This window comes from Sorex fumeus, unplaced genomic scaffold (assembly GCF_029834395.1).
Source record: "Sorex fumeus unplaced genomic scaffold, SorFum_2.1 ptg000100l, whole genome shotgun sequence".
NCBI lineage: Eukaryota > Metazoa > Chordata > Mammalia > Eulipotyphla > Soricidae > Sorex > Sorex fumeus.
The window spans coordinates 10,699,684-10,716,562 of NW_026606157.1; the positions used below are offsets into that span (position 1 = coordinate 10,699,684).

Below are 16,879 nucleotides of genomic sequence, written 5' to 3' on the forward strand. Positions count from 1 at the left end.
GACTGGCGAGGAGGGGACAAACGCCAAGTGCTGAGGGGGGCGTGTGTCTGGTACACACACACACGGGACAACCGAGCAATAACTGGGAGCAGGGAAGGAAAGGAGCACTGCCTGGGAGCACGGAGGGAATGGAGCACTGCCTGGAAGCATGGAGCGAATGGAGCACTAGCTGGGAGCACCGAGGGGGTGGAGCACTGTCTGGGATCACCAAGGGAATGGAGCACTACCTAGAAGTATGGAGGGAATGGAACTCCAGCAGAAAGCACCAAGAGGATGGAGCACTAGCTGGGAGCAGGGACAGAAATGAACACTACCTGGGAGTACTGAAAGGATGGAGCATTAGCAGGGAGCACCCAGGGAATGAAGCACAGGCTGGGAGCACCAAGGGAATGGAGCACTGCCTGGGAGCATGGTGCGAATGGAGCACTAGCAGGGAGCACACAGGAAATGGAGCACTAGCTGGGAGCATGGTGCGAATGGAGCACTAGCAGGGAGCACACAGGAAACGGAGCACTAGCTGGGAGCACGGGTGGGTGTGCGGGGACAGAAAGGAGTAGTAGGTAGTCTCATGGAGGGCTCACCCTAAAGGACTCCGCCAGGAGCGGTGGGAACCAACTCTCTCCTCGGCGGACTGGGTGATGCTTCTTAGGCCATTCCAGCGCTTTCGCCCAAGAAAGCCAGCAGGTCCTGCCAAACCCCTCGGATTCAAGACATGTCTGATTCGGGGTTAATTTTGGTCACTGGGGCTGGCGCGATAGCACAGCAGGGAGGGCATTTGCCTTGCACACAGCTGACCGAAGTTCAATCCCCAGCATCCCATATGGTCCCCCAAGCACCACCGGGAGTAATTCCTGAGTGCAGAGCCAGGAACAACCCCTGTACATCACTGGGTGTGACCCAAAATGCAAAAAAATAAAAAATAAATAAAAATTGTCACTGTTCAGAAACCTTTTACTGTGGCCAAATTTTTCACGACCCCCATGTTCAGTTCCGCAGCCCTACACAGACTTGGAGTCCGGAGGACAGAGGGAAGGCACGGTTGGGAGAGGACCACCGCCGGAGCCCAGGGAGCACTCACAGCAGCCTGGGTTCAGGGGGACCCTGTTCAGAGGGCGTCGGGCTTCGGGTCTCTGAGGCGGCAGCCCCCAAACTTGGCTGAAGATCAGACGCAGAAGGTAAGAAAATAAGACATACAGACGATGCCGAGATTGTCGAGGGGTCAGATAAATAGTGCAGAGAACACGGAACCGGCACGCACTGGCCTGAGACGGCCCCTGACACTGCACTTGGCTCCCGGAGCACCAGCAGGGATCACGGAGCACAGCGCTGGCAGAGGCCTCCCACACACAAACAAGGTGTTCTTGCCCAAAAGTCTAGAATAAATCATGGATTTTCCGCTTACTAAAATGTAAGGAATGGTTTGAGCAGACGGCCCGGGGGGTGGGAGGAAGGTCTGGGGTGAGCTGGGCCAGCAATGGCGCATGGGCAGCTGCACATGGGAAGGTGACCACCAGGCCGCCAGCTATGAGTGAACGGGCACATGACCCAGACAGGGCATGGGCGGGGCTCGGCTCTGAGGCTGGCGCCTGCCCCGAACAGAGGAACCGGGAAGCTGAGCACAGCGGGGGGGGGGGGGGGGGGAGGGGGGGGCGTTTCAGGAGGAAACCGCAACTCTGTGGGAAGAGCAGAGGATGCACAGGGACCACCCACGCTCCATCAAGAAGAGCCAACACCCGCTCCCCTCCCCGTCCTCGAGGGAGACAGAGGAGAAGCAGGCCCAGGAGGAAGGGTCCCTCCCACTCCGCCGAGGGGATGCCCAAAGGCCACACCCCGGCTTTCTCAAAGACCTGTTGAAAGCAAGAGAGATACTCAGCTGATCCGAGAAAAACTAGTTATTCCTAGCAGACGCAGGGCCTGGAAACCACCTCTCAGAGCGAATTTCACCCGTCCCACTTGGAGAAGGAGAGGTGTGTTTGGGCTGGAGCGATAGCACAGCGGGTAGGACATTTGCCTTGCACACGGCCAACCCGGGTTCAATTCCCGGCATCCCATCTGGTGGTCCCCGAGCACCACCAGGAGTAATTCCTGCATGCAGAGCCAGGATCAGCCCTGTGCATTGCGGGGTGTGACCCAAAAAAGAAAAAAAAAAAAAGGAGAGGTGTGTTCAAACAACCCATCTGACCTCAAGATTCCCCGACGTGTCCCCCTGGGCAGGGTCCGAACACACGATAAGCTGAGAGAACAGCACCCGTAAGTGGCTTCCAGGTCAAATCCCAGCCAACATGTGGGATGGGCAGGGCTGGGAGCAGCCCGGAGGCTGGGAAGCAAAATTGGGGACATGTTTGGGTGGGTAGAACACAGACCGCAGCGAGCACTGACCACCCCGCCCACCTCCTTGTGCTTTGTGACAGTTGTCCCGGCTGTGGGTGCTCCCGGCTCCCAGGGGCAGTGCTGCCCGCCCCACAGCCCCGCTGCTGCACGGGGCACTGTTAGTTAGGGGCTGACCACACACACGGAACAAGCAAGTACCAAATTATATCAAGTATTATGAATGATATGAAGTCTTCCCGGGTCCTAGTGAGACCACGGCCAGAGGGACGCACAGGAAGATGAAAGATGCTAACAGCGGAGGCCGGTACGGTACGAGGGCACACAGACGACAAGGACCCGGTGACTGATTCCAGAGAGAAAAGCACTAAATAAATAAATTAAAAAGCACAAGAAAAGGAAGTGAGGGTGGCACAAAGCAGGGTATCTCGCAGCCTTTCCAACGAGATTACAGTCCAATAATCTCTGGCTAACATCATCAGCCTCGGGGCTGGCCAGATCCTGAAGGAGACGCGCTGCCAAGTCAGAGAGAACCACCCAACGCGTGCGGAAAACCAGGAGCCCAGAGGCCAAAAGTGGGGCCACAGAGAGTCCAAGGGACAGGGGTGGGTAGCGTGGGCCGGGGCAGCGACACAGGGCGTAGGCAGACTACCTGCTGTGTGCAGAGTTGACCTGAGATACATCCCCAGCACCCCCAAAGGGTCCCTCGAACCCTGCCAGGAGTGATGCCTGAGCACAGAGCTAGGAGTTGGCCCGGAGCAGTGCCGGGTGAGACCCAACCCCTGCCCCCACCGAAGAAAAGATGTGCTCTGACCACACAACTGAGAAAGGCCTGGGTCGGCCCCTGGCCGCCTCTGTAGCCAGGCAGCCCTGAAGGGGCACAATCAGACCCCCTCACAGCCCAGCCCCGAGCCAGCGCCACTGACTCCACTCTCCAACTTGTCCCTGCTGCTACAGAGGGGCAGAAATCAGCAGAGCATGCGGCTCGGCGGTTAGAGTTTCCGGCCAGGAGAGCAGGAATGATGCCACCAGCCGCCACCGCCCTAGCGAGGACCACACCGAGAGATGCGGGTGGGGCTGACGCTGGTGACCGAACTTCACCCGCATACGCAATACATGTAGACAGGGAGTGACAACGGACATGTGTGCACGGATGCGTGTATGATGCGTGTGCAGGTGCGGGCATGGCGTGTGTGCAGATACGTGTATGCTGCCTGTGCAGATACAGGCGTGATGTATGTGTGGCTACAGGCGTGGCGTGTGCTCCTCCGTGTCTCACTCATCAGGACCTCCCCCCCTCCGCCTGCCCACGCTGCCCGGAGGTGAGTCGGTCTCTGCGGGACTTCATCACTCGGCCACAGTCTCTGAGCTGAGTCCATCTCTGGGCGCGGCCAGCACAGCACGTGTCCAGTGTGACAGACGCGGCTCCCGGACCTAGCCGTGCTACACGGCCTTTCCCTTCCGATCACGCTCAGGTTTAGGTCTTGGGCAAATGCCCTGGAGTCACTCCCATGGCGTTCCTGAGACAAGGGAAACAGGGGTGCTGTTCCCCACTGCCCCTGGGGTCCCGGCACTGCTGGGGGCGATTCCCAGACACCATTTCACTGTCCCAAGGACCATCTCACTGAACCCTCCCAGGAAGCCCGTGAGGACTGGGAGGGAGACGCCAGAGCCCATTGCACAAACTCGAAATCTCGAGGCCAGAGGTCAGGCCCAAGATAACTGAGATCGTCAGGGGCTCAACTTGACTTCTGCGTTAAGTCATGCCTCTTAACCGCAGGCCGACACAGCACGGGTCCAGCAGCCGCAGCAGGGTGAGGAACTGACTGGCTTGAAACAGAAAGTGCTGCTGAGCCGGAGCTTGGAGCAGGAAGCAGCCACCAGCACCACCCTTGGACCCAGCTCAGGGCCCTGAACCCGCAGGTGGCAAGGTCTCCCTCACGCTGTTTCAAAGGCAGGGGAAGAAGATGGCAGGTAAGGAAAAGTGGCCGTCTGGGTCCTTCCCTGGATGTGAGGGGGCAATCCCTTTGCATCCTGGGGTGGAGATGTGGGAAATGAGGCAAAAAAATGGTTTGTAAATGCTCTGTGCCTGCAGGGAAGTCGTGGTGGCTGGAGGGGGCAGTGGCCGAGCCCCGACCCCACACTGAATACTTGACATCGCCAGAGCCGAAAAGCACTGGGGAGGGGCTGGCCACGCGCGGCTGACCTGCAGTCCGTCCCGGACACCCTGCAGTTCCCTGAGCCCTCCAGGAGCGATTCCCAAGTGCAGGACAGGACTCAGCCCTGAGCACTGCTGGGTGAAGCCCCCAAACAGCAAGGAAAGAAAGAACATTGTCTACTCAGTCAAAACAGGCGACAGGGAAATCCTTGAGCTCTGCACGTCCGCAAGAATAGCGACAGCCAGGCCTGGTGGACACATGGGCGTGGGGGGCGCCCCAAGGGAGCCTCTCGGCGGCCCTGGTCAGAGCACAGGCTGCTGAGAATGTGACCTGGCTCTTGTGCGAAAACGTCTCTGCTGTGGGTGGCATGAGCTCCCCATACCAGCCAGTCCAGCATCTCACCAGTACCCGTGTGCACGCGTCGGGTGCAGGAGCCCGGTCAGTCACGAGGTCGGGGAGACGCTTGACGCGTGCTGGCCCGGGGCCTTCCAGGGCGGTGGACATGCCACTGGGCTGTTCGGGCTGTTTCTGGTGGAGATTTCTCCCCAGTGCAGACACCGAGCTCTGTACGGTGAACAGCAACAGGAGTCGAGTTCACATTCTGGAACGGCAACGGTCCTCAGAACGCTCCGGAAACAGACATCAAGCCTGGGTCCCTGCAGCCCTGACCAAGTCCAGGGGTTCCTAGGACCGGAGGCAAGGGTCACTGCAGTCCTGGGTCTGGGTCGACAGGCCTCTTCATCTCTCCCCAAGTCCTGACGAGCACTGAGTCTCGGGCAAGGACACACCAGCCTCCACGCTACGGGGTGGCGGGAACGCAGGGTCACGCATCCCTCTCCGCCAAATACGTCCAAGTGAGGCAAATGCAGGGCTACGGCTCTCACCGCAGGCCTGGACGGTCAGCCAGTGTCCCTTCCAGGTCTGAACGGTCCTCAATACACCGCCTTCCACTAGCAAGACCCTTATTGGAACCGTCTGTCCCAGAACTTTAAAAAAAAGCAGCTTTAAAAAAATCCTTAGAAGAAAAACTAAACTAATAGACTCTGGACATTATAATTCAGCATGCAAAATGAGAGGGGCCAAGATGTGCGGACCGAAGCTGTTACCAAGAGAACGCGTTCCTTCCTCTCTTCATTCGTTCCATATTACCGGAACAAAAGCATGCGGCGGACAGTATCTAGAAAATGCCAGCCAACTCCACACGCCCATCCCTCGGCCCCCTCCCTCCAAACAGCCCAAGCAGAGACATGAGTCAAAGGGAGAGGTGACCTGGCTTTCACACACGTGTCTGCTCACGGGAGGGAAAGGGAGAGCAAGACCCAGCCAGCCCCGGCTGAGAAGATGGCCCAGCTCTGACTCACCTGAGCAACAGTGCTCCCTCATCTGGGCTCTATATCTGCATCCCCACCAAAGCAGGGCCACAGAGCACTGGCCAAAAGGCTGCCCCAACCAGGGCCGAAAGGCCACAGACGGGGCGGAACAATAGCACAGTAGGGAGGGCGTTTGCTTTGCGTGCAGTTGACCCAGGCTGGATCCCCGGCATCTCATATGGTTGCCCGAGCCTGCCAGGAGCGATCCCTGAGCACAGAGACAGGAGCAACCCCTGACTATCACCAAGTGATAAACAAGCTACAGAAATTCCACTTCCTGACCAATTCAGCATAGTCAGAGGTAAAGGTATAAACAGGTCGAAACTGGTGATATGCCGGCCACCCCAGGGGTCTCGTCTCTCACCGTCCAACCCCTCCCTGCCCGGTGCAGAGCGTTTTCTAGTTTGGATCTCCAGGGTTAGATTGCAGGGCTGTGCCCAGAGGCTGACGCCGCCGTGCCGAAGAAATATTTATCGAAGAAATCACTGCACGTAAAGTAGGAAGTAGGGAGTGTCGCTTACCCGCGCCATGTCCACCAGGAAGTTCTCGAATAATTTCCAAATGTGGTTACTCGTGTAGATCTCCTTCATTTCCACTTCAGTGTCCACGTAGCAGTGGTTGACAAAATTCACGTACGCGATTTTCACCTGCGCAAACGCCAAGCCAGAGAGAGCTCTGCTCACTGCTTCCGGGACAGTCACCACAAGCGCATGGGGACAGCGGACAAAACCTAGTGCATGTTCTGCACCCAAAAGCCCTCCCAGGCTAAGGAACTCTGCGCCTGCCTGAAATTTGGCGCCGTATCGTACACAGCGTATCACACATTTACAAACGTGGCCACAACACAGCCAAAGAAAGAAGTGCTGAGGGTCTACATTTCTAGAAACTTCCTTAGTCCTGCAGGCAGGTGTCCAGTTTCTAATGGGCCTCTGCTGTATCGGCAGAGACAAACTAGGACACAGTGAAAGATGATTCAGGAACAGGACAAAACATGTGTCCATGCGCTCAGGAAAGCCGCTGTCCCATTCGGCAAGTGGCACTGTCAGGGAGGGCAGATTCTTCCACGCTCCGGAACTTTCTGGACGTGGCAGGTCATCCTTCACTCTGGCCCCGACGCTGAGCGAGTGCTGACTCTCTCCCAGCTGTGGCTGGCTTTAAACGCGGCCTTGTCAACTCAGATAGAGAAGGGAGCACCAAATAAAGGGTGTTGGGAGGATCCTCCCAGGATGGGAAATGCGTGATGAGTATATATATATATATATATATACTCGTATATATAATATAGATATATATAGTATATATAGTTCGGACTATAGATCGAACAAGATTGCCACTCAGTGTCTCTTTTGCAAACCACAGCACCCAATAGGAGAGAGAGAACAAAGGGGAATGCCCTGCCACAGAGGCGGGGGGGGGGGGGGGGGGGGGGGGGGAGGGGGGGGATGGCGGATGGGAGGGATACTGGGACCCGTGGTGGTGGAAAATGGGCACTGGTGGAGGGATGGGAACTCGATCATTGTATAACTGAAACCCAAGCACAAAAATTTGTAAGTCTACAACTGCACCTCATGGTGTTTCACTAACAAAAATGTTTTTAAAAAAGTGTAAATGATGGAGAATGGGCACTGGTGGAGGGATGGGTACTCGATCATTGTATAACTGAAACCAAGCACAAAAATCTGTAAGTCTACAATTGCACCTCATGGTGTTTCACTAATGAAAATTTAAGAAAAAATAAAAATAAAAAAACAAACACGGCCTGTGTCCTTCTTGGACGACTGAAGAAAATAACTGTTGATGCTTTTGCAAACATCCCCAAGTGTTACCTCAGCAGACACCTCTGACGAAACACTGGAGCTCTTTGGAAGCTGGACAGGAGCGCCCCACCCACCCCCCAGCCCCCTGCACACCCAAGGGGCTCACCTCAGGGATGCAGTCATCGTGAGTCACCACCCTGACGATGTCATCCAGGGGCAGCAGGGAGTTGCACTTGATCTCGGTGTAGACGTTCTTGCCCTCGGTGCAGGCCGCCAGCAGCTCCACTAGCGTGATGTGGTAGGCCAGGGGGCCGCTCTCGTCCCTGCGCTCCCTCTCGGAGCACATCATGCGGAGCAGGACGGGGAAGGACGCCCGGTCGTTGTAAAAGATGAGCACGTCCTCGCCACCGTTGATGAGCTGAAACGGGAACCAGAGTCACACGGCAGCCGGGACTGGCGCTGGGAGCTGACGCTGCGTCCGGATGCCGGGAACACAGCAGTCCGGGAACGACACAGGGGGCCGGGCAAAGGCGACCCCCGATCATGGCAGGGGCTGAGGGGGCCTCGAGTAGGCGGATGGCGGAAATCACGTAACTGCACCTTTATTTGGAGACTCCCATGTCAAGAATTTTAGGAAGAAAAGTTTCCTTCCTAATTTGTTAGTATTTCGGGGAAAATTCCAATCTGCTGAAATTCCATGACTCGTATCGTCGATTGTCAGCAACGGTTTATTAACCTCAGTGTAACGCACGCTGGTGAGTAATGTAACCGGTATGCTCTTTCTCTATTTGATCTGCATCGATAAGCCAATATTGGCTCACTGCGAAACATTTCACACTTGTTCACAAAGAAGGAACACGTATGAGAACTGCCTTACATAGTAATGTTTTATGTTGTGAGTACTTGCCTGCCCATAGAAATACCTTACATCAAACATAGAGCAGAGCAGGCTAAAATGCTCATCACTCCCCTGTGCTGCTTCTTTTCTCTGGGACCATAACACAGAATCCAATTAGTTCTTACCTTTCTAGGAAATGAAAAACTGAGACCATAAAGGAACAACGGGTTCTTTTGATGAGCTTAAAATGTTCTTTGACATGGTTACAAATAATTTACACGCAAAATGTCAGGACTTTTAGGAAAAATTAATTTTAAGATTAAAAAGGCCAAAAAAAAACTGCATCAATATAGGAATCATCCCATTCTAAAACTTAAGGTAACTGATGACCAACAACCCCCTGGACCAACCCAGCCCACAAGCAGTCTGGAGGTGGTAGCTGGTGGCCGCCTGGACCCAGGGCCATCCCATGACGCGAGAATGCACAGACCAATGAGCCACCCACCCATCTGTTCCCAGGACCAATTCAGCCACTGCCTGAATCACGCTCGGTGTCAACCCGCAGGGCAAAAACAAAGTATTTCATTGTTTTGATTTTTTTCTGAAATGTCAAACTGACTCTAAAGAGCGAGGCCAGTCCAGGTAATGACCCACTGACGGTCATTTCCCTTCATCAAGTGAGGAGCCCCTGCAGAGGGCACGAGGGGCGCGGGGAAGCAGAGTGAGACCCCTCTCTGCTCGCTCACCTGGAGCTCACCACATAAACCCGCTCACTGTCATCTTTACACTCTCACTGTCACTGTCACTGTCCTCCCGTTGTTCATCGATTTGCTCAAGCGGGCCCAGTAACAATGTGAGACTCGTTGTTACTGTGTCTGGCATATCCAATACGTCACGGGGAGCATGCCAGGCTCTGCCGTGCGGGCGAGATACTCTCGGTAGCTTGCCGGGCTCTCAGAGAGGGGCGGAGGAATCGAACTCGGGTCAGCCGGGTTGGCCGTGTGCAAGGCAAACGCCCTACCGCTGTGCTATCGCTCAGCCCAAATGATAGGCAGTTGGTAAATTTTTAGAGCATCCTATTTATGACTTGAAACAGACAAATTCTTTATTCCCTCCGTTGATGGAAGTTTATCTTTCCTGCCAGTTACATCTGTTCCCCTCCTGAAGTCTCAGGGTAAAAGAAATAGAGAACTCAGATTAAAAAAAAAAAAAAGACAAATACCAAATGACATCACTCACTGGTAGCATGAAAAGGAATGAAGAAAATGAAAAATGTCCAAAGAAAAGTTGGGCTCCGCAGCAGAGTGGGGGACCCAGGAGTGGGAGTGGCAGAACAGTGCTGTGGCCAGCCGTGACAGACACAGGGGCCAGGGCAACCATGGTCAACAGTGAGAACACTGGTGCTAAGGGCAGACTACGGTCAGCAGTGAGGGACACTGGCACTGGGGCAGCCGCGGTGCCGTGTGCTGTCACTGCACCCAACACGTAAGCGTCCACCAGGTCACACACACACACGCTGAAAGTGCTCCTTTCTTTGCTTTCTGCTGAATCTTAAAACGTCTCTCCTCTGGGCGGGCCTCCACTGGCACCATGACCGGGGCAGGCCTGGCACTGGCGCTCAGGCATGGGGACACAGTTGCTCCGCTCAGTGGCCCTAATGGCGAGGGCCAGGGATCAAACTCGGGGTCTCATGCACGCATGACCTGGAGCCCCCCCAAACGCTCCTTCCTTCCCTCTGCTGACGCCCCAGAAACTCCCTTCTCACTGCTGTGGCACAGGTTTATAACGTCAGCTCAGTTTCTGGTATACACTCGGTGACCAAGTAATCAGCACCTGGTATCAGCACTGTCCAGCCGGAGTCCAGTTTCCACCCAAATGCTGCGCCCCAGCCCCCTCCCCACTAGGAAACACTCATGCGGTCCGACTCTCTGAGAGTTTCTGTTCTGTTCTGTTTCTTGGCCTTTCACAAGAATGAGTTTTCGTCTGGTGTTTGTCTCTGTTTGCCTTAAGGACTGAAAAAGAGGGGCTGAAGCGACAGCACAGCGGGTAGGGCATTTGCCTTGCATGTGGCCGACCCGGGTTCGATTCCCAGCATCCCATAGGGTCCCCTGAGCACCGCCAGGAGTAATTCCTGAGTTGCATGAGCCAGGAGGAATGCCTGGGCATCGCTGGGTGTGACCCAAAAAGCAAAAAAAAAATAAAAATAAAAAGGACCAAAAAAGAAAACGAAGCTTTCTAACAGCCGTAAAACCAACGTCTTTCCGAGGGCGGCCACGGGAGGGTGGGGACAGACAGCACCAGGCGCACAGTGTGACTCCCGGGCAAGATGCTGGGGCCCAGGGATGACACTCCGGGCGTCCCCCCCGCCCCACGTCCAGAGCGCAGAGCGGGCGCCCGAGGGCACGTACCTCGGTCATCACCATGTCCTGGCACTTCTTCACGTACTTCCCGTCGGCCTTGACCACGGTCTGCAGGAAGCGCAGGTACTGCACGTGGCGGCCGTGCGTCTCCACGCAGCGCACGAAGTGCTGCACCACCCGCTCACTCAGCTCGCTGCACAGCAGGTAGTTGTTCATGAAGATGTGCCTCATGGTCTCCGCCTCCAGGAGCTGCGGGCACAGGAGGGACCCGGTCAGGCCCCCGCGCGGCCCAGCCGGCCGGCCAGACGCTCCCACCGGGGATTCGGTGTTCTCCTTTGTTGGGTTTGGGGCCCCACCCGCTGGTGCTCGGAGCTCAGAATACTCCTGGCTCTGTGCTCCAAGGCCACTCCTGGGGGCTGGAGCGACAGCACAGTGGGAAGGGCGTTTGTCTGGCACGCGGCCGACCCCAGTTCGATCCCCAGCATCCCATAGGGTGCTCTGAGCACCGCCAGGGGTAATGCCTGAGTGCAGAACCAGGAGAAACCCCTGTGCATTGCTGAGTGTGATGCAATCATCATCATCATCAAAGACCACTCCTGGTGGGACTCAGGGAACCATACGGGATGCTGGGGATGGAACCCGGGTGGGGGCCACACACAAGGTCTTCGCCCTCCCCGCTGGACTGTCTCCAGCCCAGCGATCACTTTTCTGCCTCCTGCAAAGTCATCGTGACTTTCCTGTCAAGCCCCGCAAGGGAAAGAAAAAAAACAAACCAGCAGGAAAAGGCAGATGAGCTGGCAGCAGGTCTCAGCCAGAAGGGAGCTGATTCGATTAGGTTTTATTTCACCTAGACCCAAGGCCACATTTTTTACCAAAAGGAAAATCTGCTATCAAGACCATCATTTGGGGGAGACACTCCTGAATAAATTATTCAATTATCCGTGGATTTGAACGTGGCCTCTTTCTGAAGGAACGCCGTGTCAAGACGTGAGTTCCCGATGAAAGTAAATCGGCAGAGATATAAAAAGGCGTTTGTTGAAGCTGGAGGGCGAGTTCACGGGTCAAGGCGCTCGCCACACCCGAGGCCAGTCCAAGTTCGACCCCCGGAACCCTGAAGGTGGCCCCAGCCCTGCCAGGAGTAAGCACTGAGCAGTGAGAACCACCAGATGTGGGCCCCAAACCAATAAATTACCTCGTTAACATTTAAAGAGCTTATTCTTGCCTGGAGAGAGAGAGCGAGCACAGGAGCTAAAACCCTCTCGCCGTTGCACGTGACCCGTCCCCAAAGTGGGACCCCAGCACCCCCGAAGGCCAGCCAGGCACTCCCAGGAGCAAGCCCTGAGTGCAAAGCGAGGACTGAGCCCTAAGCACTGCCCGGCGAGGCCCAAACCTCTCCCAAAGGAGAAATAAAAATACAGAAAGAATCCGAGCCAGGCTTGTTGTCATGGGTCAGCGGGTCCCTGAAGAGCGGCCAGCTCGTCCGCGGTGTCCAGTGCCACTTGCAGTGACAGGACCTGTCACTCTTCAGGGCCCTTGGGGTCTCCTTCCCGGAACAGGGGCGACTCGGAGAGTGGCCGGGAGACGGGGCGGGTGGGCCAGGGCGAGCGAGGGACGCGCGGAAACACTCACGCCAGGCGTCAGGAACAGGTTCAGGTGCTTATGGAGAAGAACCTGGTTCTGGGGGTTCCCCCGGCAGAAATTCTGCAGGAACGTGTGGGCCAGATTCATGATCTCATTCATCTTCTCGTCCGTCTGCAAGGCAAGCGGCAGGGTGACCCGGAAGCCCGCGGCCGCCCACCAGCCCCTTCCTCCACGCACCAGCCCTCCTCCTCGGCCCCCTTCTCTGACGCTCCTCAACCCCACAGCCCTGCCCCAGCCCTGCCTGTTCCCCTCCTCACCACTCACTCCTCATCCTGGGACCCTCTGCCTCCTCCCTCGGCCCCCTGCCTCCTAATCGCCCCCCCACCGCCGTTGCCATTAGTCACTCACGCTGCCTCCATCCTCCCCGGCGGAAGCGACGGACACCCCTCTCTGCCTCTGGGTGCTCCTGCCGTCCCTCCCTCTTTCCTTGTCCCCCGTCAGTTCCCATGGGGGCCAGAGAGAGAGCTCAGTGGCTACTGCACCCACCCTGCACACAGCCAAGCCGGGTTCATCCCTGACACCCCGTATGGTTCCCCAGCCTGCCAGGGGTGAGCCCTGAGCACAGAGCCATGAATCAGCACTGAGCTCAGAGCCGGGAGTGAGTCCTGAGCACAGAGCCGAGAGTCAACCCTGAGCACAGAGCCGGGAGTGAGCCCTGAGCACAGAGCCAGGAATCAGCCCTGAGCACATAGCCAGGGGTCTGCCCTGAGCATAGAGCCAGGAGTCAGTCCTGAGCATAGAGCTGGGTGTCAGTCCTGAGCCCAGAGCTAGAAGTCAGCCAGTCCTAAGCACAGAGCCGGGAGTGAGCCCTGAGCACAGAGCTAAGAGTCAGCCCTGAGCACAGAGCCAGGAGTATCCCCTGAGCACTGCTGGGTGTGGCCCCCGAACTCAAAAACATTATAGTAAATAAATATCTCTTTATCCAGCTAACGTCTTGATGACTAGATTGGAAACCGAGGCTGCCTGCCACGTGCCCGTTCTGCGAAACACACAGACAGGCAGGCAGGCGGAGCTACTCAAAGACACATGCCACAGAACCCCAGCGACCACCAAGGGGCTCTTGGACTCCAGCGTGGAGAAGCCGGGCAGACACCCCTAAGCATGGCCCCCAGGGACCCTCCATCCAGGCCAGGAGACCGACAACGCTGTGGGTCGAGGGAAAGGCTGGGAGAGCGTCCCTGCAACTCTGCCATGAGACAGCACAGACCACCAAAGAGCCGCACTCCCCGCCCCATTGCCCCTAAGTGCCCGCACCCCAGAGTCCCGGCACCGCCAGGCGGAAATACACGTGACAGGAGGCCAGCAGCCGCCAACAACGCGGCACCGGGGCCCAGACACACAGGCTGCGTCACGGGGAAGCGAGCACGGTGCCGGGCACTGGGCGGGCCGTCCTGGTTTGCGGGGAGCTGCGTGAGGGGGGCGGGGACGGGCCCACCTTCTCGTAGGGGATCTGCAGCAGGTCCAGCACGGCCGAGTGGGCGCCCATGTTCTTCAGCAGGCGCTGGTGCTGGCTCCGACACTTCTTGTTCTGCACGCAGAGTCGGCTCAGCCGGATCAGAATCTGGGAAAAGGAGGAAGGCGGCCGTGGGACACCCGAGAATTCCAAAGGGAAGGCGGGAGCAAACGCGTGGCCTGCCACTCCCCGCGCCCACCGTCCCCGGGACGGCAAAGGACACAGGAGCCAGCCGTGCCCGCCGCTCACCTCCTTCACGATCCGGTAGTTGTTGCTTTTGTTGCTGTCGATCTGCGGCTTCTTGGTCCCGTCCTGCACTGGGCTCAGGACGCTGCTCTCCTGGGGGACAGAGCCGAACGTTAGCCGGATGGCACCCGCTGGTCAGTGACGCATGGCGCTGCCCCTGCAGGCGTGCGAGCAGGGACTGGCTGTCCACCTTAAGCGCAGGTTGTATGTTTGTTTGTTTGGGGGCCATGCCTGGCGGTACCCAGGGCTGACTCCAGGCTGCGTGCTCGACACAGTCCCTGGATGCAGGGCGCTCAGGGACCTTGTGCAGTGCCCGTCGCCTGGTGTGAGACAAGCGCCTCCCTCGTGCTGTGCTCCTCCACTCCAGCTCTCCCAGGCTGCTTTCTAAACGTCATTTCAATATGTGATCTTCTTTATTTTCCACTCTCAGCCCGGCCAAGAGCACCGGCAGACCGTTCAGAACACAATCCACGTCGGACAGAACATGAAATGCCAGGAGCAATCCCTGTGCATCGCAGGGTGTGATCCAAAAAGGAAAAAAAAGAAAAGAAAAGAAAAGAAAAAGCATTTCATGTTCTGAAAATAAGAAAAGTAGAGCTGCAGAGATTAGAACTGTCATCTGCTTTCTCTGATCACAAAGGTGCAGGTTCCACTTTTTCTGGAAAACTATTCGAGATAAACCAGTTGAGATACTAAAAAAATCAGGATTAAAATATGACCAAGCCTGAAGACCGATAGGGCTACTGATAAAGGAAGGAGATCTTACACGGATTTTTAAAAAACAATCAGGGAAAAACGTAAGCTGCACTCTGACAGATGTACTCACGTCTACTTTCCAAGCAACAGCCTAGAGAAAGAGCGACTGTCTTATTTTAAGAAAAGCAATTTTCAGCGAAATGTACTACGCTGCCACAAATCACGCTCCTTGCCTCGGCCTGGGGGGACATGGGGAGCATGTTAAACTCCTTAAGAATGAAATTATGAGGAATAATTATCTTCACTTGAAATTGCCAGGAGTCAACAAAAAGCAGAGAGTCCAATAAATAAGCCCTTCTAATTTCAGAAAATAATTCAACCTAATTAAACTCACCCAAAATATTAACCCATAGAACATCTGGAGGACTCAAAAACAAGTAACGGGAATCTGAGAGGTGTGTAAACTCTGTATCCACTGTTGGCTTGTAGTTTTCTATTTGGATGCTAAAATATTCCACAGAAAGTGGTTCCAAGAGTTTTCCAGGGGCCGGGGCAGAAAACGACGATTTTTCTTATATCCTACACAACTTCATCCGAGGAACAACGGTAAAAGCTACAGTGCCCTGGCTTTACGCTAATGACAAAATACGGGTAAGATCCAAATAAAAGAGTAATAATCTGAGCAAGGCGCGGACTGAGTGGGCTCAACCACTGGAGAACCGAGCTCTGCTGGCTGGCCGAAGCGAGCCGAGCTTCCCACCACGGGGATGAAGAACCAACAGCACCCGGGGCCCCGCCCTTCAGGACAGCCGCTGCCACCACCGGGAAGAACTCGGGAAGCAGGAAACCACTTGGTTCGATGATTTTACAGAAGACGTTTTGAGATTGGGGGCTGCAGAGCAGATGGTGTAGCTACAAGCAGTGAGATGCAGGAATCACCTAGGAAGAAGATTCCAGAAGAGTCGAGAGGCTGGCCAAAGCAGCAAGGCTCCAGCCGACACACACTGCAAACGCACAGCCAGCACAAGCCTCAGCACAGCTCCCCCTGCAATTTACTCTGCATCGGGCAAGGAAGCCCACTTCTACTAACAGCCCAAACGATATAAAAATAAATACCGTGCACACTGCAGGGCGAGCAAGCCCCACCCCTTTTTAGTGACGCCACGGCACCAGTACTCTCTGGAAAGGGCTCTCCGAAACCCTCGAAGTCAGCAAGAGCATAAGCGCCTACTCCCGGCCTCAGCCTGCGGCCACCCTCGTCCTCCTTGCGTCCATCCCTGCCAGCTGCCCCACAGCACCGGGAGTCTCCTGCCGGGAAGACCAGGACACACTCCCTAAGGAACTTCCTGCCCTGGCCACTGAGACGGAGCCTCGCGGTGGGCGAGGGGACATCAGCTCCCCCCCCAGGTGGGAGCCACAGAGCCGGGAATGACCATGGGCCCCGGAGCCCCACACGCCTTGACCCCGAGACCGACCACTCAGCTCCGTGGGAGGCTCCGAAGGAGTGAGACCCCTCTGTCCCCAGACCCTGGCCCTGGTGGCGCCTTTCCGAGACCCGCAGCAAACACAGGGCTGGCTGGGGTCTCCCCACTCCTCTGAGATTCAGTTTCCCCTCTCGGTACTCGTCAGACACGCTGCAATGTGAACCGCCTCTGGACGAGGGGGGACAGAGGGTCGTGCCCAGGACCCACCGGCAGGCCTTGAGGACAGAGCGCAATGATGAGCAGGGCCCCACCCACACCCACCACCGGCTGAAGAAGAGCATCCCGAGACGGCACCAGGGCCGGGGTCCCCTCCTCACGAGCCCTTGCACCAGCCCCGGCTGTGGTCAGGAGAACCCAAGCCTGGGCAGGCCCATCCCCATGGCCAGCAAGAGGACTTGTCTTCCGGCTGAGCCTCAGGGTGCCTGTGACGACCCCATCACTTACAGCCTCGGTCAAGACTAACCACGCCAGGGCTGAAGAGATAGCACAGCGGGGAGGGTGTTTGCCTTGCACACAGCCGACCCGGGTTCGATTCCCAGAATCCCAT

The 16,879-nt window shown here is 56.5% G+C and overlaps 1 protein-coding gene across 1 annotated transcript in view; it reads right to left on the reverse strand.

The window, feature by feature from the left end:
- The window catches only part of ITPR2 (inositol 1,4,5-trisphosphate receptor type 2), a 342,793-nt gene that overhangs the window by 186,617 nt on the left and 139,297 nt on the right, over positions 1 to 16,879 (reverse strand). Inside the window, exons 27-32 of the mRNA XM_056134649.1 lie at positions 14,156 to 14,245; positions 13,889 to 14,014; positions 12,442 to 12,564; positions 10,861 to 11,061; positions 7,781 to 8,032; positions 6,379 to 6,504 (exon numbers count right to left, since the gene is read on the reverse strand). Of these exons, the coding sequence (XP_055990624.1) occupies positions 6,379 to 6,504; positions 7,781 to 8,032; positions 10,861 to 11,061; positions 12,442 to 12,564; positions 13,889 to 14,014; positions 14,156 to 14,245 (918 nt within the window). The remainder of the gene's footprint in view (positions 1 to 6,378; positions 6,505 to 7,780; positions 8,033 to 10,860; positions 11,062 to 12,441; positions 12,565 to 13,888; positions 14,015 to 14,155; positions 14,246 to 16,879) is intronic.